This window comes from Fundulus heteroclitus, chromosome 18, assembly GCF_011125445.2.
Source record: "Fundulus heteroclitus isolate FHET01 chromosome 18, MU-UCD_Fhet_4.1, whole genome shotgun sequence".
In the NCBI taxonomy this organism is placed as follows: Eukaryota; Metazoa; Chordata; class Actinopteri; order Cyprinodontiformes; family Fundulidae; genus Fundulus; species Fundulus heteroclitus.
In genome coordinates, this window is record NC_046378.1 from 18836378 (window position 1) to 18859784 (window position 23407).

Genomic DNA, 23407 nt, shown 5'->3' on the forward strand with positions numbered 1-23407 from the left:
CTAAACTGCATGAATTCCCCAATAATCCACTTTATTGGGGCAGATCTTTGGGCTGAAGTTGAGGGTCGGAAGTGGACAGGAGCTTTAGTTTGTTTTGCATATGTAATCAGCATCAGTAGGCAGTAAGATTTATGTTGTGAATGTTATTCTATATCTTTTTTTAAATACGATAAGTTGTATGGTCTGCATCAATCTAAGCAAGGTTGCGGTGTAGATGAGGGTTGGGCTGTGATATGGGGTTTTTAAAGTGCTACATTCCTGCCTAAACCGCTGCTGCTGTGACCTTGGTGCCAGAAACTGCAACTGGTAAGACCTGTTAGAAATCTTGAAAATGAACAACAACACACACTGAAATACATCTTCATTAAGCATTTTTACCTGAGAAGCTGGTTTACTGCCCTATGCTCTTTACCGTCCTTACAACAGGAATGTGAATTTAAGGAGGGAGAGCCTAATATAACTTAAGACTTATTTAAAGTCATACTGGAAAGATGCGATCACATAGTCTGACTGAGGTAATATTATGATCCAAACTCATATAGTTCTTTGTAATTTTCTGAATGACGATGACATAAGTTCACTTAGAATCACTTTATAATCACTTTATGTGCCCCTGCCATTAATATTTCTTTATGATCCAGCTCTCGCCACTGCGTCATTGTTGCTGATAATGTGGAACTGGGTGAATGCTCGGTGTGATCTGCTGAGATTATCATCTTCCTCTGAGGATTTTATGGCTGTCAGATATGCTTCAAGGCCACTTTTTCTGTCTCCCTCTGCACTTTGTCACCACATCTAATCTGGAACGTACGCAGAGCCAGTGTTATCGGACTCAGTGTCTGACCTAAACTAAGGTGTCATCTGTGCTGCAGTGATTTGTCTAAGCCAGGGGTCAGCAACCTTTACAACCCGCAGAGCCATTTTTGCCCTCGGTCCAGCTAAACGTCACACATCTCTTTGAAGCAAGAGCTTTTTTTATAGTGTAACTTGTTTAATTCTTTTTTAAATTAAAGGTCAACAGTTTTTATTATTTAACCAACAGTATTTTTATGTTTAAGTTTAATACATTCTCTTCATTTGAATAGCAAATGGCATCAAAATTATGAAAAAGCAAGTCGTTTGCGACATATTGACAAAAAGATACTTCATTTATCTATAGTAAAATATTCTACACACCATTAGTTTCTTTCTTTCTGGACATGTTATGCATATATTGCAGAAATAATGCATGCTAAAGCTAGCAATTTTAAATTACCTTTACATTTATAAACATTGACCAATTTTTTTCCCCCTGCATTTTTGGTCTAAGTTTTAAAGAGCCAAAGCTGAAGGTGTAAAGAGCCACAAGCGGCTCTGGAGCCACAGGTTGCAGACCAGTGGTCTAAGCAGTTCACTTTTATTAAGTTTTACCACACAGCTCCCTCCTCACATGTCTGACTGTATGCACACATGTAGGAACCCAAGGACTTTATTAGCTTTGCCGGCTTGCATTGTGGAGCTCGGCAGGACTTCACCGCAGGTGGTCTGTTAAACGGCCCATCACGCTGGTGGCACATCAACAGGAACAATGCAGACAATGGCGGCGAGGCGTGCCCGGCTCTGACGTACAGTCCCTCAATGTTTGCTGATACCATATGTACAGAAGCTGTGGCTTCACTGGCTATAAAGCTCTGCCATGCGTCATGATGCTTTGTCTCTTATTCCCAAGACACCGGTCCCTGCTCCAAGAAAGCTCATGGGAGATGACCCTTAACCACTGAAGAACGTCTAGACAAAGGAGGGGACGCTGTCCCCCTCTGAGGCAGTCGCAACAGACCCATTATAATAAGGAGGAGTAAAAAGCACATTTTTATCTACCACCCCTACTGAGAAACACGGACTCGCTTCTCCATTTCAAATCACAACTCAAAACTCATCTATTTAAGTTAGCCTATTCTCTTTAAATATAAATTTCCCTGTCCCAGCCTCTATATTTTCTTAAATGTTTTTTTGTTTTGACTTTGTTTCTGACATTGTGTTTTTTATCCTTGTGTACGGTGACCCTGAGTGTACAGAAAGGCGCCTTTTAAATAAAATGTATTAGTATTATTATCATTATTATTTTCTGTTGCACAGCCCTTGGAAGAAGGAAAAAAAATTTTATCTCCCCCATCCCATCAAAATGAGTCAAAATTGTAACTTTTATTGTTTTCTGTTTTAATGCATTAAAGCTGCCGTACTGAAGAGCACCCAGAAACCCTCTTAAAATTTATCAGACATTTATGGGTTAATTTCTAACATATAACAACAGTTTCTAATTAAAATGTTTCAACATTGCCCCACTTTTTTAACTGTATTAACAAAATAAATGGCTTTTAGCCCGACTCGTACCTGGAGTCAACTATTAACTATCTATGAACCTCATATGGCTAAAATAATATCAAGTCATTATCATTAAAGATAAACTTCAGTCACATTAAGTTTTGTTCTTTTTAAAGAGTTTATTAATAGTAATCATCATACTTCTGGGCGAAGGTACAGACCAAACAGCAGGGGGTGCTGTTGTCACATTTAGAAGGGCTGTGTTGCCTGGACAAAAAAAAAAGGCTTTTCTTGTATTTGAAGGATACTACATTTTTCATTTTTAACTTCTTACTTTCTTTGGGGTTCACTCATCAAGAGAGCAATATTGTCGAATTACAATGAAAGCCTATGGAGAAAAATCTTTTTTCATATAAAAATAGGGAGGAAAAATCAACGCATATGATCATATTGCAAGCACATAACTCATACGTCATTTATTTTTTTTATTTTTTTGGGCACATGACATAAATGCCAATTTCACCAGTCATTCCGATAAACTGTCTAAAAATAGACTTAGTCTATTTCATGTCTTCCGCATGAATTTGAAGCATCTTTGGGGAGTCGCCCCTCTTGGTGGAGCTTTACTGAAACTCACATAAACTCACAAGTCAGAAGAAAAAACAACAACCTTAAAACGTGTTTTTCTGCATGTCTGGGTCTGTCATGTTTCCACGCTGACGCAGCGCGCAGGGGGGGCAGGGGTCCGAGGGGAGGACAGGTGTCTCTGGGCGTGGAGACACAGCCGCTCAGGTGAGCTGAGCCACGCCCCCTCTGGAGACCAAACAATCGTTGCTGCGGGGCGCGCACACGCAGAGGGAGGTGGACTACTTTCACCGACGAGTCGCCACTGTGCACCAGGCTGTCAGAGACACAGGAGCTTCTCTGTGGGGCCATTAATGAATGGCACCAATTCTGCGCTTGCATCTTACGCGTCTTTAAAAAAAAAAAAAACAAGAACCAGTAACAGAGTTGTATTTTGCTGCAGAAACTTTGTTTTAAAAAAAAAAAAGAGCTATCGCGTCAGTGATGGATCGGCTGCACGACTGGAGCTTTAAATCAAAGAAAATGGAGCTGGAGGAGGACTTCTACTTTGGCTACGGAGTGCAGGAAATAACAGATTACCAGGACCCCTCTGAACTCCTGGCTGCTCTCAAACAAAAGGAGGAAGAGGTTATTTTGGCAGCGCAGCTGGGAAACGCTTTGCTCCTGGAAAACCGTCAGCTGAAGGAGAAGAGCGACAAGCTTCATGAACATTTCGCAGACAAGCTGGAGGTAAGAAAACGCTAAATTTTCTCACTTTTTATGCGGCTTAAACAGGATTTGATCAACTGAAGGGTTATAACTGGTGAACATGACTGGAGAAATGTGCTGCGTAAAAAGTTTGCGTCCAAAGGCGGGTAAGTGCCTGACCTGACGAGTTTCCACAGCTCGGAGGTGAATGTCTTCCCTTGTTTTAAAGAAAGAGAGAGAGAGCAATAAATTGAGAGAGAAAACTCGGATTAATGTAGGAAATGAAAAAAACAATAGAATTGTAGTTTGCCTGATCAGGCCTTAAATAGACATTTTAATGCATCTGACGCTTTCATGACAAATCCACACACTTATCGGTTTCTAAAAAGTTCTCCAGGTCTGTCTTGGACTTTTTTTCATAATGCACATGAATGTAACACAAATAACATTTTTAGGGACCACAAGATTCTCCTCAGTTGTTCGTACTATTTAGCCATTTCCCCCTCTCTAAGCAACGATCACTTCAGTGACTGGACAGGCATTTCTGGCCACCCGAAATGTCAACGCTGAAATGTTTCTCATGCCACATGCGGCGAGGAGGGGAAAAAAGCTGCCAAGCTGCTCCAAGGCTCTCGCCTTAAAACAAACATTTTCTGTGCAACAGGTGATCAGACCTTGGCAAGGGATGCTGTTTTAATCTCACACCTGAGAGGTCATAAGAGACTAAAACCAACAAATGTGCTTCCCTCTAATGGAAAGTCTGATGTCTTGTTCAGATACACTGTTTGCTAAAAGTGTAACCATTTTGGACACGACTAGCAAGGCCAGTCTTAAGGGGCTATATAAAAATAAAATGAGGGATTTGAGCGAGTATGGCAAATAAATAAATAAATAAATACAAATTCAACCAGATCTGTTTATCCTGGTCCCGGTGAGGATAGTGAAGGGAGCTGAAAGGGTTGGTGAAGTGTCTCTGTTCTAGATCGGTTTCAGAGTCAGGGATCTGAACATGGTCAGAGACTCCCCGCACATACAGGCACTTTCTAAATTGTTTTAAAACGCAGATCTGGTCTTAAGATCGTGTGTTCCTTGGTAGTCTGGAAAAGTGTGGGATTTGATTTTGGTATTTTCCAATGTGTGGCCAAGGAGAATATATGTAGGAATTTGAAGTTAAGGTGAGATGATAAAATGAGCAGAAATGCAAATGTTTACTTTTCTCAGCAAAAAAATTTTTTTTTTTCAGTTTTACATTCATACTAAAATTTCCCCTGATTGCATCACTTGAATGTCTTAAATTTTCGGCGAAGCCTCAGTTCTTGTTTGTTTCTGATGCATTCTTAATACAAGATCAGTTATTTCCAAAACAATTCTCTCCAGACTTTTTTATCATAACTCAGCAGCCTTGTATCTTCAAACCTCGATAAAATGTTTTTAAATGCGGGTGGCCTGCTTAAATGCCTTGATGATTTTTGGATCTGGTCCCGCCGTCACCCGTTAATCCTCTGCCTCATTTCCATCTGCATCTCCAGGAGCTGGAGCAGGGACGTCATGAGCTGCGACTGAAGCTGGACGGCTGCCAGTCCCAGTGGGAGAGCCAGGTGGGAGACCTGGAGCGGGACGTGAGGGAGCTGAGCGCCCAGGTGGAGCAGCTGACCCGGGCGCTCGGCGAGGCCGACAGGGACAAGGGTCGACTGCAGGTGGAGCACAGCGAACAGACCCAGCGCCTCAGGGAGGAGCTCAGAACTGTGAGTCTGACACGAAGGTTTGGGTTTACTCAGACCGATCCCGTCCAAACGGTAGCCATAGGTACGCCAGCGTGGATTAAACAAACACCTGCAGTGGATCTGAGGCCTCAGGCTGTCTGAGCCAAACTAGATAACCGGTGTGTAATCTGATCCGACCGTGTGCAACTCAGCTACTTGCGTTTCAGCCTGACTGAGTCTGAACTTTTTCAGTGTTGAGCTGAGACTCTTAGGTGGTTTATAAACTCAGAGAAAGGCCCTTAAAAGAAGTTCTGATTGCACGTTTCAGGTCAGAAGTTTACCTCCATCAAGGCTCCGGCTGATTCAGCAGCTCCATGTTAGCCTGTTTTACTGATTAAAAGCAGTTTTTGAATTCAATATCCAAATTACAGTCGCCTGAGTGTTGATTTTGAAGAAAAATCTGGAAGCATTCTTCTTTTTTTTTATATTATTCCTTCTGATGCACCAGTACAAACACTTCACAACAGACCCTCAGCATGATGCTGCCACCGCCGTGCTTGGCAGTTATAGTACAGTGATCTCGGGTTTGAAAGCCTCAACTCTAAACGTTTTTTTCTTCTCGTTGTTGCCCAAGAGCTCAATATTTGCCTCATCTGAGCATAAAACCTTTCTTCGGGAGGCTTTTTGCTTCTAATCACTACTTCAAGCAAAAAGAACACAATTAAAAGGCTGAAATCCAGGAGCAAGCGTCTGACCAGAACAGCACATAGAGGAGGGATACTCAGTCAGTATAGCTGGGATTTTTTTGGCCTGCGGCGGGAGGATATGTTCTGGTCTGGGGCAGGATGGAAATGATATGTAAACAAGAGGAGGAGTGAAAGTTAATGCCGTGACTTGATTTTAGATCTGGGACACAGGGGGACACGCTTGGACAGCATCCCCCCAGCTGTTGGTTTCACTTTACAATATAAATGTTATAAAAAAAAACAATTTCGGTGACTTTTATAGATGTTTCATAGATTAAACCCTTTCCTCTACATCCGTTTGACTCTAAAATAATCACAAAGAGGCATATTTATCAGTTATAAAAGTAGGCCCGTCATAACTAACATTTTAGTCAGTTTAGTGTTTTATATTAGTTACACGCGGTTACATTTTTAACCTGACAACCCTCCTGACATCACGGCTGAGATCGGCGACGGCATCCAGCTGACTCAGGTCCTTCATCTCGCATGCGGTCAAGTCAAACATTTATCGTCTTCGGTTTCTGATCCGACGGAAACGCCCCTCCCAGGGAGGAAAATTAAGCATGACATATTTTACAGCCTCTTTATCAGTGAGCACGGAGGAGCTCAGCTCAGCTGGAAAACCTTGAGTAACTTTCCAGCCTCAGAAAACGCGACGTGTTTTCCAAACATTTCTGAACGTGCTGCGTTCCAGTCGGCCGATCGCTCAGCAGGACCTGCTCCTTGGCGTTGTTGTGAAATCCGCAGGAAAAGTTAAAGATGAATCCAAGCAGCAGCTACAGCCCTCCCACAAGTCAAGGTCCAAACAATGAAGGAACTCCTCCACTGCTGGGAATCAACAGCCCCCCTTGAATCTCAGGAAAAAGTCAATTTAGATAAAAGCTCAGCTCTCTGAGCTGCGTTAGAGAGAGAGAGAGGAAAGAGAAACCAGGAGTCATACATGGTTAGCTATACACACTGTGTGGCTGGTAAAAAGTCTGAAATCACAGTGGACAAGTGGTGAAGAGTATCGCTGCTGCCTGCTGGGGTGAGTTTTGGCTAGTTTTCATGTTTGTTTTTTTTCCAAGTACAGCTTAGACTGGTTAGTCTGTAAAGCCTCCCAAAAATCGATTCTGGTTTTTCTCTTTTCAGTGGTATAATTACATCTCCACATACTCCATGGATTTAAAATGTATTAAATCAAGAAGGTTTCACAGAATTCATGATAACAGCTGGTAGATTTCTCTTCTCGATTCTGTTATCTTTGCTAGGAATCATTTAGGTTTAAGAAAAAAAAAACTTCACTTTTGTGCGCTTTTCTGTCACGCTCAGGAAGTCAGGGCAATAATCACCTCAGCAAGTAAAACGTCCGTGCCCTCAGACCTCCTGCAGAGAGAAATACAACAGATCACGAGGCTACAGGCAGATTTACTGGATCTGTTTGGGGTCATTCTTCATACAGTGACTTTCAAATGGATTTATTATACCCCTTTTATATTCTTTCTACATTAAAACCACAGACTTCATTGTATTACGTGGGGATCTTAGGCGATTGAACAATGCTAAGTGTTGCATAATTAATAATAATTGAACTTTATTGATCTCACACTGGAGAAATTCACTTCTGCATCTTGACCCATCCCCTTGGGGAGGAGTGGGCTGCCACTGTGCGGCGCCTGGGGAGCAATCAGGGGTTAAGGGTCTTGCTCAGGGACCCAGAGTGGCAGTCTGCGGGATTTGAACTCAGAACCTCTGGGACCAAAGCTCTGTGCTCTAACCACTAGGCCACCACTCCCCTAATTAGGATTACAGGACAGAGATGCCTGATTTTCAAATATCCATGCATTTGTATTCAGTCCCCTAAATCAGAGTTTGCAGAGTTTGAAAACCATATTTCACTGTAGTTGCAGCTTCCAAGTGGTCTGGAGTACATCTTGACCCTGATAAAAAAACATTTTTTAGTCTAGTCTTCTTTGGGAAATCACTCAAACGATGTTTTCAAGTCTTTGCAAACATTCTCAGTTAGGTATAAGTCTGGGCTTTGACTGGTCCGTTTTGTTGTAGCTCTGGCTGGATGTTCAGTGTTGTCATTCTGCTTGGAAAGCAAAGCTCTGTCCCATGATTTCCCATCATCCATCTTTTTTTTTTAATCAACTCTGGTCAGTTTCCATGTCCCTGCTGAAGAAAAGCTTCTCATCAGCATGATGCTGCCACCTCTGTGTTTCACTGTGGTGATGTTTTGTTCAGGATGATGAGCATAGCGTGTTACATGTAGCCCAGAAATGTCCGTTTTAGACTTAGTTTGCTTCAGGCTTCGCCTTTTTACAAAATTAAGCCTTGTAGTTTTCACATCATCCTGTTTGGAGGTAAAGTGACAACAAAAAGATGTCCTTAAATAAATACATATAACCAGTTCTTTTGGAGGTAGATCACCTGTGTTTGTGCTTTGTGTTTGTCTTTGCTTACAATAGGCTTTTACTGAGCTTAAGGCCATAATTGCTGGAGCATAAATGGAGCTCGACAGAAACCCGGGGGAGAAAGAAACCAGAAACAGTTTCCCAGAAATATCAAACATGCCTGAGATATAGGTGGAGTTATTATCTGCTGTCCTGCTGCTGAGGAAGCAGCTGCATAAAAACAATACAGAGAAGGCCCAATGTCCGCAGAGTTCACAAGTGCAGGAGCCCAGATTGAGAAAGGAACATCAAAACACCAGGGAGGACTGAGCGGTGCCAGGTTTTAATCACAGTAATGGAGCCGTGTGGCGGATGCATGGGTTGGTTTTTAATTACATGATTCACATTAGTGGGGATTTTGCTGCCAGTCTCTATCAAGGAACAGAAAATGTAATTCAGAAGAAACAGGAGGTTGTGACGTCAGAGAAGAGAAACATTTTTTCTTTTTTATTATTGGAAACTTGAACACGATCCGGATTACAGTTGATAAGAAATACCAGACTGGAAGGGGAGTGTGTTTATGAATGTTCGGTTGCTGCTTTTTGGAAGGAGGAGTTTATTAACAGGAGACCAGCTGTAATCAAACTCAGCAATGTCGGTCCAATCTTCCTCCGGTCTTCCAGACTGTTCCACCTGTTTGCTTTCGCCCTGTTGTCCTTCCAACCAGTGATCTAATAATGTAAACACTGGAATAGAGCAGTAACAATATAAAGGAGTTATATTTATGTTGTGAACACAGCATACATTCGGTGAGTGCAAAATAAAGAATTAATCAAAAATTAAATGGGGCTGGGGGTTGATTAGCTTCTCATATAGCTAAATGAAAGTTTATACCTTCATGTTTTTCCACTCCAGAAGAGTTTTGTGGTAAAATATTTATTTATTTATTTATTTGGTTTGTCACAAAGATTGAATCTTTCGTCTTTTGCCCTTACTAGCTTAGTTTCACCTGATCAGATCAGATTTCACTCCATTTATCTAGTTTGGCCCCAGATAGTCTGAAGCCTCATTCGATTCATTAGTTGTTGTGAAATCTTGACGTCACCCATGAAAGTTTGAAACCTTCACGTTAATTAGGCCCTACAACAACAACAAAAAACATTTTTTAATGCATGTTAACTGTTAAAAGTAACAATAAGATTACCATTTGTGAGACATTACTTTCTTTAATTATAACATTTTTTTTCATCTTTTAGAGCATGCTGCTTTAAAAAGAATAATAAAGATGTTTTTAAAAGTTCAAAAAGTTAGTTTTCTTTCAACTGAGAACAGGTCAAGTGTAGCTGCACATAAACTTGATTTATATTTCCCAAGAGGCCCTTCTAGTATTTGGACCAACCGTGCTTACCTGTACTTTTCCACCCCATGTTTCCCGCTCCCTGCAGCATGCTGACTGGCACTAGCCGTGGATCACTGCGTGTTATAAGACAGCTCTGATAAATCCCTCTCTGTGGGTTTCCGTTATTGCAAAAGGAGGGTGCCTGAATTCAGAAAAGCCACCGTGACCCCTGCTCCCTCTGCCAGCATCACCAAGCTCACAAACTGCATGAAACAAAAGCCCTTATACGTTTCAGAGAGATATAAATCTGTGCTTTTTTTTTGGCTCCTTTTGATGCTGCCGCTCACATCCAAGCATCCTAGCCTAGCATCCCGGGGGGAAAAAAGCTGGCCTTTTTCTAAAGGGGGTCCCTGAGGGGCTTGGCTGTAGCTGGGGTGGTCAGCTGGTCGGTACCTCTGTGTGTCTGTACCGCTGGAGACCCGAGGCTTCATAAGGGCGAATAACTCGAGAGGATTTATCAACCGGGGCTTTGTATTTTCTACCAGAGAGCGGCGTCCTCTCTCTGGTGTTTTTGCTGAGTGTCAGTGGGTCGCCTCCTCTATTGTGGAGGAGGCCCGTGTTTGTGGAAATGAGAGAGACGAGTTCGGGGGAACGTTCATTAGAAGCCTCCCCTTCTCGTCTCTAAAACTTGTTTCTGTGCGCAGGGTTTTGTTTTTGTTCATCAGTGTCTCCTTTACTCCCGTCACGCGTCCCTCTCCTATTTAAGCCTCACTTCGTCTTTACACCCTGAAGCCCATTTCCCCTCACCATGTCCAAGTTTACCTCCCCCCCCCCCCCTGCTCCTCTGCTGTCTAATGTGGCATAAAGATGTCACCAAGCGGACCAAGATGCCCCTGGATCCGGCCATTCGTCTGGTATTATGAGGCGGTGATGGGAGCTGACAGGGGCCTGCCGAACTGCTGAGTAAGGGGAATCAGGGGTTTGGGGTTCAGGACACAGGAGACGGGAGCAGTGGGGATGTTTGGTCTCGTCGCTGGGGCTTTCCATGGCAGAGATGGTCTTTATTCTGGCTATAAACGATGGTATAGTTGATTCCCACACTTTTAAGGATCGTTCAAGCACTGCAACCTCTTTATTCTTATGTGAAGGAGACCAGATCCTGCAGTCTAATCAGATTTCAACCAGGCAAAAGCAAAGTGTAAACTAGCTTTCCTTTTTCTCCTAAAGCTACCCAAAGCGTCCAGCTAAGCCAATTTCCCCAAACTGAACTCTAAACACTTAAATGGAAGATGACTCCAAATACAAAAAAATACTTTTCCATCATCCAATTTCCATCTTCTTGTTTAGCCCTGGCTTACAGGATGTTCTTTCACAAACCGGAGATGTTTTACAATTATCTGCTCGTTATTCTACAGCGTATGCCTCTTTAGCCAGAGTGAGGCTCATGTTTGATTTTCCTCTTCTGGATGACGTAATAAAACAATACAAAGGAAACGCACAATAGAGGCTACAAGCTCCTGTTCCCTTTGTGAGCCTTTTCTTTTTTTTTTTTCCTCTGCTGTGCGTTTGAAGGCGATGGAGGTGGAGAGAGCCATGTCCAGTGAGCTGCAGGCTCTGAAGCAGGAGCTCCAGCAGAAAGGAGGCAACAACCGGCAGCAGGACGAGGAGCTGATCAGCGCCATGAAGGAGCAGGTGAATACACAAACACCAAAACCATGACAGCAATGTTGAATGTTGCAAATCCTGCCGATAACATGGTCTGATTATTTTTGTGAACTCACACTGACCAGAATAAGCTGCTCCGTCTTATATGGGTTATTTCTATATCGCCAGTAAATAATGTCGAGGTGCTTTCCCTCTTTTGTGTAGCGGAAGCAACAGAAAGTAGCTCACAGAGAATAACAAAATAATGGATGTAACATAAATGAAACGAGGACAGAAATCCCCAATCAAAGAACTTTACAGACACGGCATCAAAATTATGCATTTATTTAGACATCGATGCGATTGTATGTGAACCTCTGACTGGACCATGTTTATAATTTACTAAAACACCATTAAGCCAATTCATCTGCAGGCCTTTTTTTATTGATTTTCCTCTTTAATTTTATTCCTTTTTTGGTTTTATTCCTTGGTTTTGAAACCAAGTTGATGTTTACATCTCACATTAGAAGTCAGTCTTACAGTTGCTGGTTGTAGACGAGACGATTAGACTTATTAGGTCTTTGCTCTTATATTTCTTTCTTTCTTTCTTTTTTTCCCACAGGTATTGAGACTCACACAGAAGGAGCGGGAGCTGGAGCGGCGTTTGGAGAGCGTCAGTAAAGAAAACGCCGAGCTCAGAGGGAGTCTGGCCTCTTTGCAAACGCGTCTGGCCCGGCACGACCAACTGGACCAGCAGCACAGCCAGCAGGTAAACGAACAGACGCACACGCACAAGCCGATACCCGGACCTCCTCAGATCCAGCAAGCGCGCCCCTGCTTCTTCAGAGCTAGAAAAAAAAAAACTCCTGTTTAAGTTCATCAGATCGGCAAACCACATCAAACAGCTCTGTGACGTTGGCAAATGAATGAAAGCCTGTGTGGAAAAAAAAAAAGGGATGCGGCGCGTTCTGCCCGGCCACCGGGGTTTCGGTGGGATTGTGGAAAGAATCGCTGAACAATCGCCTCATCCCCGCTATTGTAGCTTCCACCCGCAAGTCCAGATTCCTGACACGTTCGGTTGGTTTCACGTCGGGCTGAGGGCTGGAATCTGGCCCGTCAGGATTTCACTTGGCATCGGTGTTTACACAGCTCTCATGAAATCCCCTCCACAGCTCTGATTCCAAGTCACAGCGTGATGAAAACATCAGCAGACTCGTTTCCCTGTTGCAACTTTAGACCCGTATTTCTGCTAGCAGGCTTTGTAAAAAAACATTGTTTGAGTCACATGTTTCTTGTTTTTCTTTCTTCTTTTTTTTAAAAAAAAAAAAAAAAGCTTCGTGAGGCATGGCAGGAGGTGGAGGCGGCTCGGGGTCGCTCGCAGCAGCTCCAGGCTCAGGTGGAGGAGCTGCAGGAGGAGGTGTCTCTACAGGAGAGCCGGAGCCACTCGGACGCCTCCCTCTTGTCTGAGCTGGAGGCGGCAGACTGGGGGGTCAGCAAAGAACAGGTACAAGAGCTCATTTTTGGTTACCTGCTGCAACATTGGCGTAAAATTATGACTAATGCCCATTATAATACAGTTTTAGTGTAAATGGATGCCTCAGTATCTCCTCAGCAAATCTGAGGCGATTGTTTTAATATATAAGAATCCTTTAAAATGACTCGGCTTTTTAATCAGAAGTCCTGCAGTTGCGTTCATGATGCTAGTAGACAATGCAACTATTTTGAAAAGACATTTTCAAAATAGTTTTCTTCTCCACGTGATTATTCTGCATCTGTTGGCTTAACATTTGAATGTTGTTGTTTTTTTTAGGGACAATTCATCGTTGGTTTTGTATAGAGAGCGATCTTTCTGCATTACTAGCAATTTCCCGATTAGAATATTTTTTTTTTGTTCGTCCCCAATAGTTTATTTAAGTTAATAAAGTCAATGGAATGTATTTGCTTTAAAAACTTTAAAGTGAGCTACAATAACACTAGATTCCACCTGTATTGCAACACTTTTTATTTAATTTTTCACTTTTATTCCAGCAAAGTTGACAATCCCTTTTAGAGAAGATGCGTTTGCTTTACCTTTTGTCGTTTTCATATATTTGCATATGTTGTGATTTTAGTCAACTTCTGTTGTTTTTAATGTCATTTGACACTGAAACAACAGTTCCACATGTGAAATAACTATCAAGGGAAAATTGTCCCTATAAAATAACAATCTCCACAAATTGTATTTATTTATTTATTTATTTTAGCTGTTTTTTTCTGGAAATCTGAAATTACCGTTAGGATTATGTGAATTTTCAATCATTGCTGCTGTTATGAATGTGGTTACATAAGTAAAGAAATTGGGCTAATGGCTCCCCTGTCACTGAAGCACTCAGTGTCACAAATTTTATGTTTTAAACATCCATCCATCCATTTTTTAACCGGCTTATCCCTCATGGGGTCGCGAGGAGTGCTGGTGCCTATCTCCAGCGTTCAATGGGCGAGAGGCTGTTTTTATTTAAGTTCTATTTTAAGCTTAATTTAAAATATAAGAATAATATAAAATGAGTCTGTAATCTTGATATTATTTAAAAAAATTTAAGTTTTTGTATTTTTCTCTGCAGAAGTCATACAGAAAAACAGCCTAATGCACTGCAGAGTATCCCAGCCTCTCTTTGCAGAAATAAATTAAAAAGCACAGGTGGAGTTTTCACCTAAAACACAGATGCAGGACAGAAAGAAGGTGACCTTTGTTAATATTTGGATAAAACATCTTAGATAGGCTCAACGTTATTATGCCTGCAGGAACCTATCGTGTGAAAAACACAATGTAGCCTCTCAAGTGAGACACATTCTTAAAAAAACAAAACCCTTTTTTTCTTAGAAGCCAGAAGGTTTCTCTTCAAACATTACAGTAAACACAACCAGCCTTGACGGTGAGGCCGTAATTTTGGCCAAATATTGACTGATGCCAGTATTTTTAGTTTGTGGTGAACGTGCTTGTGTATCTGCGAGTGTTTGTTTCTGTAGTATTCCAGCCCGCAGCGCCTCGTGGACCGTGTGTGTTTGAAGCAAAAACTCCGCAAACGTAACACCGAGAATATTAATGCGATTCCTAAAATTTCTGTGCTGTCTGATCACACAGAAGAACCCGGTCAATACGGGTTGCATGTTGTGAAACACGCATTAGCTCTCTTCCAGCAAGCAGGGCTAAGATGACAGGTTCTACGCGACCGTGTGACTTGTGTTCGACACAATCCAAACGTGCAAATGTCTCGATTCGTGGAGAGATCCTGTATGAAAAGGCGATGAGGTTGATGAGTCCTCACACCCTTAGCAGGACATGTTAATGTAACTTCACAGCAGGAAGATGTGACGTGTAACGGGCCTCCTGCGTCATTCACTTTGCTTCCTGTTTGCCCTGGCTGCATTGGAGGAATGTTTCTACGTCTCCCAGCTTACATTTTCCAAACATGTTTTAAAGGAGATGGTCTCAGAGACTTTTTAGATTGATAGTCCCGTTTTAGTCGTCTGACGTCAGCTCAGGTAAAAATAGACGTAATGAGGTAATGCCGTCCGACGCCCTTTGTGTAAACACCTGGTGACACTCGAGTCATGAGGATGCAGTATGTTACTGACTACAAGGAAACAGAACAAAGGACTTGTTTTGACTTTCATTAAAGCATCTTGTGATGTTTTCCTTTTGAGAACCAAAGATATACTGGCATTTCCCACAAGTCGGACCAGTTTTTTTGAACCGGTTTTGATCAAGCTAACTTTTATTAGTTGGCAAAGATTAACATGCTTCTTTCCCTGTCTTTTCTTTTTAGATGACAGAAGAAATGGCCTCGATCCTCCAGTTACTCCTCCCTCTGACCCGGGGCCTAAGCGGCTCGGACGTCGTGGGGCAGCAGGAGGATCTGCAGGCCTTGCTGCACAGACTGAAGGGAGTGGCCCAAACTCTGTCAGAGGCATCCAGTCCCCAGGTGAGGACCGGGAGAGGGAAATGGGAACGAAAAGGCTGTAATGTCGGTTCAAATCTAAAGAGGACAGGATGAGTTCACTGCATTTTCAGAGTTGTCTAAGCTCTGATTAGCATCTGATCGTTGTACGGATATAGAGCGGATCAAGAAGGAGCTCTGAAGCCAGTGGATCATGTGTGCTGCAGTTTATGAATAAGCAGGCTTTACCTGAAACGCAGCTGTTTTGTTTTTTTTACCCTTTGTTTAGTTTAGCTTTTTAAGCATACATAATACCTTATTATGATGATACATGACAAGTCTGTTGTGCTAAAAGGTGAACAATTACCTTTGCACTGTTATTAGAAGTCACAGATGGATGTAGAACATAAAAAACAAATGTCTTCTGTCACTTTTCCTCTTTAACTAACGCTCCAGCTGTAGGCAGATGTTTAAAATGCCCCTTTGTGTCACACAGAAAAAAAGACAATTATAGCAGAACTACTTGCGTGTTTTCTGGAACAGAAAAAATAAGAAGAAAAGATTTGTTTCGGTCAATTTTTATATATATAATATATAATATCTTTCTCTGCTATTGTGAAAAGTCTCTGATGACACTGATGGAGGCAGATTTCATAGTTTGGGTTTGAGAGGCACCAGTTTGACCGGCCGGTACCAATTTTGTAAATGATTACAAAGCCGATCTTACTTAAATCCTCTTTAGCCTCACGCATTAGCGATTATCAGGGCACAGACGGCTGTAGTTCTTCCTAAAACAGCAGTCTCTTTTTGTTTTAGTTTCTAACTGGTCCTTGATCAGAACCTGTCAAACCAAACATCATCAGGTTACGTTTACCAGCCAATTTCTCTGAGCTTCTCTGGCTTTGCTTTTATTGGGTCTCTCCTTCAAAGTCTTTATACATCTATCGTAATCAATACATTAAACCATTTAACCAATTATATTTTTGGTTTTTAAATTGTACTTTTCTTGACAGATCTTTGGAGTTGAGTGTTTTCATTCATCTGCTCATGTTGTAAAGGCCAGTTGTCTTTAAGGGGTTCCACAAGGCTTCGTTCACGGCCCTCGTCTCTTCTTGTGTTATGTTCTACTAGGACCGATAATTAGTCAGAATAAATCTTTGTTTGTCATCTTTATGCTAAGGATATTCAGCTTTACTACTATTTTGGGGCTTCTAAATTTATTTATTTATTTTACTAATTGACGGCCTGAGCAAAATCAAGAAGTCACTTTTAAATGGACCAGCACAACTTTTTTTTATTATTTTATCCATATTTGTTTATTTGTTGATTTTTAAATATGTAGCTCTTTGGGATTCTTATCAGTAAACAGTGATATATAAATAATATTTTTTGTTTATTGAATAAAAGCACCTGAATCTGGCTAAGCACTGCTTGCCTGTGATTTTTTTCCCCAACTATTTAACTCTTTCTTTTTAGCCGTTGGCATGCAGCTCCAATCGTCTATCTGTATCTCTCTGCATTTGTACTTTGTCCATTTGTCGGTGTAACTAAATAACCAGCTGCGCCTCCTCCACCTTTTAGCCTATCGTGACCATGAAGGCCAAAACCAAAGAAACCCTTTCTGTTGCACATGTGTGGCTGACACCCGATCTCTCTGCTGCTGTCTCTCTCCGTCTAGGAGGTGAATCTGGGCTTTGTGGACAGGATGGCTGATCACTGTGAGAATCTGCGCTCGGCACAGGAGCTGAGGGATCAGGTAACCAGGGATGAATGAGGAGGGGAATTGCCCATAGCGTGTCATTGTATCAGCAGCACAGACTTTGTTACTCTTTGTTTGTGTTTGTCCAGAGTTGGGAGGTTTTAGATCTAAATATTAAACTTATCTGCCTTTAACCCTAATGTGGCTGGCTTAATTTAAACTACAAAAGCAGTATACCAGTATGAATACAGGTCTACAAATTTTTTTGGCTTCTTTTTAATACTGCCTGTAAAAATCTTTATTTTATTGCAACTGAAAATGATGTTTTCTAAGAAGTGACTAATAAGATCCTGGGTTCAAATAAGTGTGGTGAAATAAGTTGCTGTTGTTTCTTTCCGATGACGGCCGCGTTTCGTCTTCTTGTTGCAGAATGTCCGGCTGCAGCAGGAGAATGCGGAGTTGCTTCGCAAACTGCAGAGCATGCAGGACCAAAAGGACTTCGTCCGGCAGGCCATCAAAGACCGGGATGAAGCTATCGCCAAGTACGTAAACTCATAATTCTTTAAGAATTCACATTCAGATAGTTTACTGTTCTCATGAATAAATATTTGTGTGGCCCTTAAGCCTTTTCACATTTTGTCACATTACAATCGTATATTCGAATATTCTGTTGCATAAAGCATAATTGTAGAAGTAAAGAGAATATGATGCATGTTTTTTTTTAAACAAATAAAGCACAAAACGCGTGGCCTGCATTGTATTTACTCTCCCCTTTACTCAGTTTCCCCTTAAAATGATCCAATACAATCAACTGTATTTAGAAGCTGCTTCATTAGTAAATAAACTCCACCTGTGTGTAATTTTTTCCCCCCAGTATGAACCCAGGTGTTTTGGAGGTTTGTTAGAGAACATTATCATCAAGAAGACAGAGAAACACAGCAGAAAGGTCAGGAATAGAGTTGGAGTGAAGTCAAAGTTTAGCAGGGTTAGGTTCAAAACAAAATCCCTTTGAACATCTCACAGAGCGTTCTTCAGTCCATCATGCAAAGCGTGTTGCACATCTGCAAACTTACCAAGACTTGACTCCTCACCTGGAGCAGCCAAGACCAACAGGAGCCTCTTGTAACTGTGCTTTGTGTGGCAGAAATCTGTCACCCACAAACACACCCTCTTTATGGTGTAACATGGTGGCAGCAGCATCATTCTGTGTGGAGTAGTTTCATCAGAAGGGACAGAAAAGCAGGCCAGAGCTGTTATAAAGACAAAGCGAACTTCTTGGGCAATCCTGGAAGAAAAGCCATTTGATGCTGCAAAAGACCCTAGCCTGGAGCAATTTTGACAATGGCATTGAAAAATACGTTGAACTTTGTTCATAGCGTGACAAAATGTGAAAGATCTCCAGTGGAATGAATACTTTTGTAATGCACTGTAAATGGCTCGTGACAGGTTTTGCGTTTCTAAACTAAATAGATGTAATTTATGTTGGTTGTAACGAGGTGTTGTTAAACTGTGGCAAATCTGACCCTGATTAATTAAGAGTGTTGTCGTCTCTCAACAGAAAAAACTTGATGGAGGATGAATTGGTGCGAAGCAAAAACGACATGATGTGTTTGAACAACCAGCTATTAGACGCTATCCAACGTAAACTGGAGCTGTCCCAGGAGCTGGAGGCCTGGCAGGTGAGCTCACAGCGTCTTCACGTTCAAGTCTTTTTCAAGTCACCTCAGCGCCAAAAAGATCTTTAAAAGTACCTTTAATTATTTGCTGTGCTGTTAAAACGACACAGTTTTTCACGCGTCCTCACTGGGGTACAAGGTAAAGACATTTATGTCCCTCTGTGCCTAACAGATTTGGGGAGTGGTGAGCAGCAGGTGTCCACGGCTGCTGAGTCACGATGCCAAGCCGGGCCATCTGCTGCCCAGTCTGAGCCTTTGAGTTTTTACACAAACAATACAGACGGCATTTAGACTAAAACACGGATTTATATGGAGGACTAACTCTGACATAATTAAAAATAAATATAGAAATAAATAGGCATAAATTAATCCACAAAAATACAGCAAATAAATGCAAGCAGTAATTGATATCATAATAATGTCATAATACGCAATGACATAAAAGTAAATATGTCTTTTATTTAGCTTATTTATTTATTCCTCCTTTTAATAATCACCTCATTTATTTATTTTTCATTCTAATTGTCGACTTTATTAATTACTTAGTTGTTAAATGTATATATATATATATATATATATATATATATATATATATATATATATATATATATATATATATATATATATATATATATATATATATATATATATATATATATATATATATATATATATATATATATATCACAGCTATGCATAGCTGTTTCAGCAACTCATGCCTAAATGAAGACTACATGTAGCTTCAACATTGAAGTCAGGTTTATTGCTTACTTCTGGTGTCATTTATAAAACTTTGTATGTACTACATACTAAAATTTTACATATGCCAAGAAAAAGAAAATGGCCTGCGGCAAGAAATATTCAGGTTTATAAAACAATGCACACGCACACCAGCACGCAATTTCCCTTTATAGATCACAGCTGTACCTGAATATTTGCTTACCAGGTTCCGTCTCATGTTCGGCCCCTTTACACATCCAGATTCAAGCATAAATGGTTGATGCAAAGGAAATTGTTAATGTGTATTAAAATGGGTCTGCTGATTGTTTTTTATTAACATGATGACGTGGCAACCACAGAGGAAAAAAAGTTAAGAAACTGTGGGGGAAAAAAATCACAGAGAGAAGTTTATTAAATGTGTAAATCAGAGGTAAAAGTACACATGTTGTCCACATTAAGACAATTCACCGAGCTCTTAAGAGCGACCCGTTCTTTCATAAATGTTTGTAGAAGCAACGCTCGTAGTGATATGGTGTATTTATATTGTCCGTTTGCACTCGATGGGCTCCCTAGTATAGATGCAATCCAGCAAAAAGTATTTGTTTGAAGATTTTAAGTATAGGGCTAAACCATTATTATTTTGCAAGAAAGTGTTTGTAATGCAATGTTTGTTGCCAAAGTGTTTTAGAATCCTTGTCTTGCTGGGCAACAACATAGTCAACATGTTGGATGGCGTGGCACTGCAGCAGTGGGTTGTCCCTGACGCGGCTGATAGTCTTCAAGACTTTTGATAGACGTGAAATAAGCATGATTAAGATTTTAATTTATCGCTGTTTGTGAATTCTGTCCACTTCGGTCTTCCTGATCACTCTCTCCTCCCCTTCTTTACCTCAGGATGACATCCAGATTGTCATCAACCAGCAGCTGAAGTCGCAGCAGCAGACGGAGGAACCCCAGAAGAAGCCCGCCTCCAACGGCCTGTCGTTCTTCCGACGACCAAGCAGGACGGGCTCCACCTGGACACGGCAGCTTTCCTCCTCTTCCTCCTCTTGGATTTCAGACAGTAACACGGACAAAGTCCAGTCGCCCTGGAGAGACTGGCTAAGAGTGGGGAAAGGGGCACAGTTTGGAAAATAATCTCCTACAGAGCGCCACAGACTGCTAGTTACGGGAACATGAAGTAAAAAAAAGATCAGACCAAATGACAAGTGAAGGAAAAAAAAGAGCCAGAAGTTACCTCTGAGATGAAGGACGTGAACAAAGACTTTCCTAACAGACACATGTACTGCAAAACATTTCAGTGAAGGCTGAGCCTTCTCCAGATACAAACTGTGACAACATAGAAAAAAAACAGCATTTTTTTAGAAAACTGCTGACAGATTGTAAATACTGTCCTTTATTTTGTTTATTATAAACAATATAATGGTTACATGATGTTTGTAATTCAGTCGAAAGTATTTGTTTAGGTTATTTAACTTGACCTTTAAACACTTAATTTTCTGCCACACTGAATTTATTTCCACCAAGTTGGATGTCGAAGTATGTGTACTCAAAAAGTTATATTTTTTTGTCCTGAAATGTACAGTAATGTATTATTTTTTTGATAAATTATGATTTGTTTTTTTGTTAACAAGTCATTTTTTCCCTGAATGTTTACTTGGTATAATGTGCTTTGTTGCAGCACACACTGAAGTTTGAAGTTGCTCAGCCATAAACTATGTTGTTTCCTAAACCTTTCTGACCATTTTCCTTCTAACATTTTAGGTTTCTGAGACATACAGGAAAGATATTTTCATTAAATCTAATTCTAGAATAACAACAAAAACAAGTCAGCTGATCTCACTTTGAAACAAAGGGAGGTAAGGACAGCATGAAGGTCAACCTCCAGAAAATGAAGAATGTTTCTGGTTTTACTTTTGTCCTCAGATCTGAGTTGAATATTACAAACACCTTTTGTGAGGCATTATTTTAATTTTGGGCTTTTAATTAGTACATTTTTTTACATACAACATCAGTGTTTTTAACAAAAGTTTGGTCAAAAGGTCATTATTTATTGTGGCTTTTCTCTGACTCAACCGGGTCAAAAATAATGTTTGCATGATTACCTCCAGTAATATTTGGTAGAAAGTCGTTTGAGAAGTTGCAAACACATCCACAATTTTCTGTAGCCATGAATAATATATTTGCACAATTCTAGGTATTCGACTTCTCTTGTTAACAGAATTGGGAATGTTTATTTAAACTGGGTTGTCTAAGTACAGTTCATACATTTTTAACAGGGTTGAGGTCCGGTCCACCCCTGAAGCTTAATGTTAGTCTGTTTTATCAGTTTGGAATCATCCTCAGAATCATTGTTCTGATAATGATTAAGTTTTATTTATAGTAATTTATAGTCAAGTTAAGGAAGGTGGAGGTTACCTTCATTCTTCATTATTGTATCTATGTTGTGAATTTCACCAGTCCTTCTGTCCTAAACAGACTCTAAGCAAGATATTGCCAACATCATGCTTGACAGTAACATGTTTTTTTTTTTCAATGTGGCCAAATAGTTAAGTCTGTTTTTAGCAGGTAGCTTACTGATAAGGTAGCAAGGTAGTCTGTGTGGGCAGCTTCAAATTTAATTTGAGCTTGGATTTGTCAGTTTTGGAGCAAGTGTTTTTTTGCTGATCTTGGTCCATGTTGAGTTTAAACTGGCTTCAGGGTGCATTTTGACACTGGTGTTCCAGCAGCTTCCAGTTTATTTTAGGTTGCAGTAATGGTGGTTCCTAAAAAACATAGAGTAGTTTATCTGGATCTGAGGGAGACACTTTTTACCAGGCAGTTGAAACCTTGATATAGTTTGGTGACCAAACATAAAGATCTCAAACATACATTAAAAGTGGTCTTGGAATGGATGATGCAGCTCTATGTCAAGTTTCTGTAATGGGAGCAAATTCAGTTTCATTGAGAAATTGGCGACCATGTTTCAACAACTGGGCTAAACACTAACTTCCCACAGGTCAGCAACACCACTGGAGCTGAACTTTAGAGGACAGTTGTGTCAAACATCCTCACCGAAGAAGTTGGTTGACAGCAGAACTCACTCAGTAGCATAGATATCTCCCTTTTATTGGACTGTACTGTACCCATGACATAACAGGTAGAGGACACCTGTTCTTTGACTTGCACCACCTACTGAATAGAAGCTAAGTTCAGGATAACATAACCAGGTCAAGGCAATCAGTTCATTCCTGAACCATAAATCTGCTTACGCAAACCATTCATCATTTTGATAGTACTGACATCAGCCTTTCTGTGTCTGTGGCGACAATCTCTGATAAGGTAACTAGCCCAAACAGATACGATGAAAGTGCAGAATGGGTCTCTAGTCTTCTTATTGGTTTCTTCAAGGTAGTGGAATTGATGGATTTCAGCTGCTGTCATCAGATCTCTACACCACTGTGCTTCAGATGTCCCGACTAAAACAGCTGGACAAAGATTTAGACACCACCTCCTTTGCTTTTTAGGCCCCAAATCTCAATCTTAGTTCCAGCAGGCGTTGGACGAGATGCGGAGTACACCCTGGACAGTTCGCCAGACAACTACTGGCCAACATAGAGTCACACATGACAAACAACCATGCACACAATCACTCATATAAGGGTATTTTACAAAGCTCAATCAACCTAACAGCCATGTTTTTGGACTATGTTAGTTTGTCGAGTACCTAGAGAGAACCCCCACACACACACAGGGAGGACATGCAAACTCCATGCAGAAAAATCCCAGCCTGGGATGAGTTTTTGGTTTCTTTTGCTGCAAAACGACAACGCTACCAACTGCGCCACCCTGCAGCCCCACCTTTCTATCCTTTTATCCTGAATATATCTGATCAGTCACATGTTGAATCTCCTACATGAACACAACTCCGCATCTTTTAATAACCTTAAATGACATCAGTGGCTCAGAGGAACATCTGGATAAATAATATTGCAATATTTAGCAAAAATTACTTGAGCCCGAGGCAGATTGATTC

At 41.0% G+C, this 23407-nt stretch overlaps 1 protein-coding gene across 1 annotated transcript; it reads left to right on the forward strand.

Annotated features, from left to right (window-relative positions):
* The first annotated feature begins 3353 nt into the window (after positions 1-3353).
* si:ch211-235m3.5 (BICD family-like cargo adapter 1) lies at positions 3354-21124 on the forward strand. Its single transcript, XM_012868092.3, has 10 exons — positions 3354-3615; positions 5103-5318; positions 11309-11428; positions 12003-12149; positions 12714-12884; positions 15187-15342; positions 16976-17053; positions 17426-17538; positions 18555-18675; positions 20287-21124. The coding sequence occupies exons 1-10, from the start codon at positions 3370-3372 to the stop codon at positions 20527-20529; spliced, it is 1611 nt and encodes a 536-aa protein (XP_012723546.2). The 5' UTR covers positions 3354-3369; the 3' UTR covers positions 20530-21124.
* Positions 21125-23407: the final 2283 nt, after the last annotated feature.

Coding starts and splice junctions, on each gene's coding strand:
- si:ch211-235m3.5 (XM_012868092.3), top strand. CDS start 3,370: ATGGATCGGCTGCACGACTGGAGCTTTAAATCAAAGAAAATGGAGCTG. Junction 5,319..11,308: donor TCAGGGAGGAGCTCAGAACT/GTGAGTCTGACA, acceptor GTGCGTTTGAAG/GCGATGGAGGTGGAGAGAGC. Junction 18,676..20,286: donor AGGAGCTGGAGGCCTGGCAG/GTGAGCTCACAG, acceptor TCTTTACCTCAG/GATGACATCCAGATTGTCAT.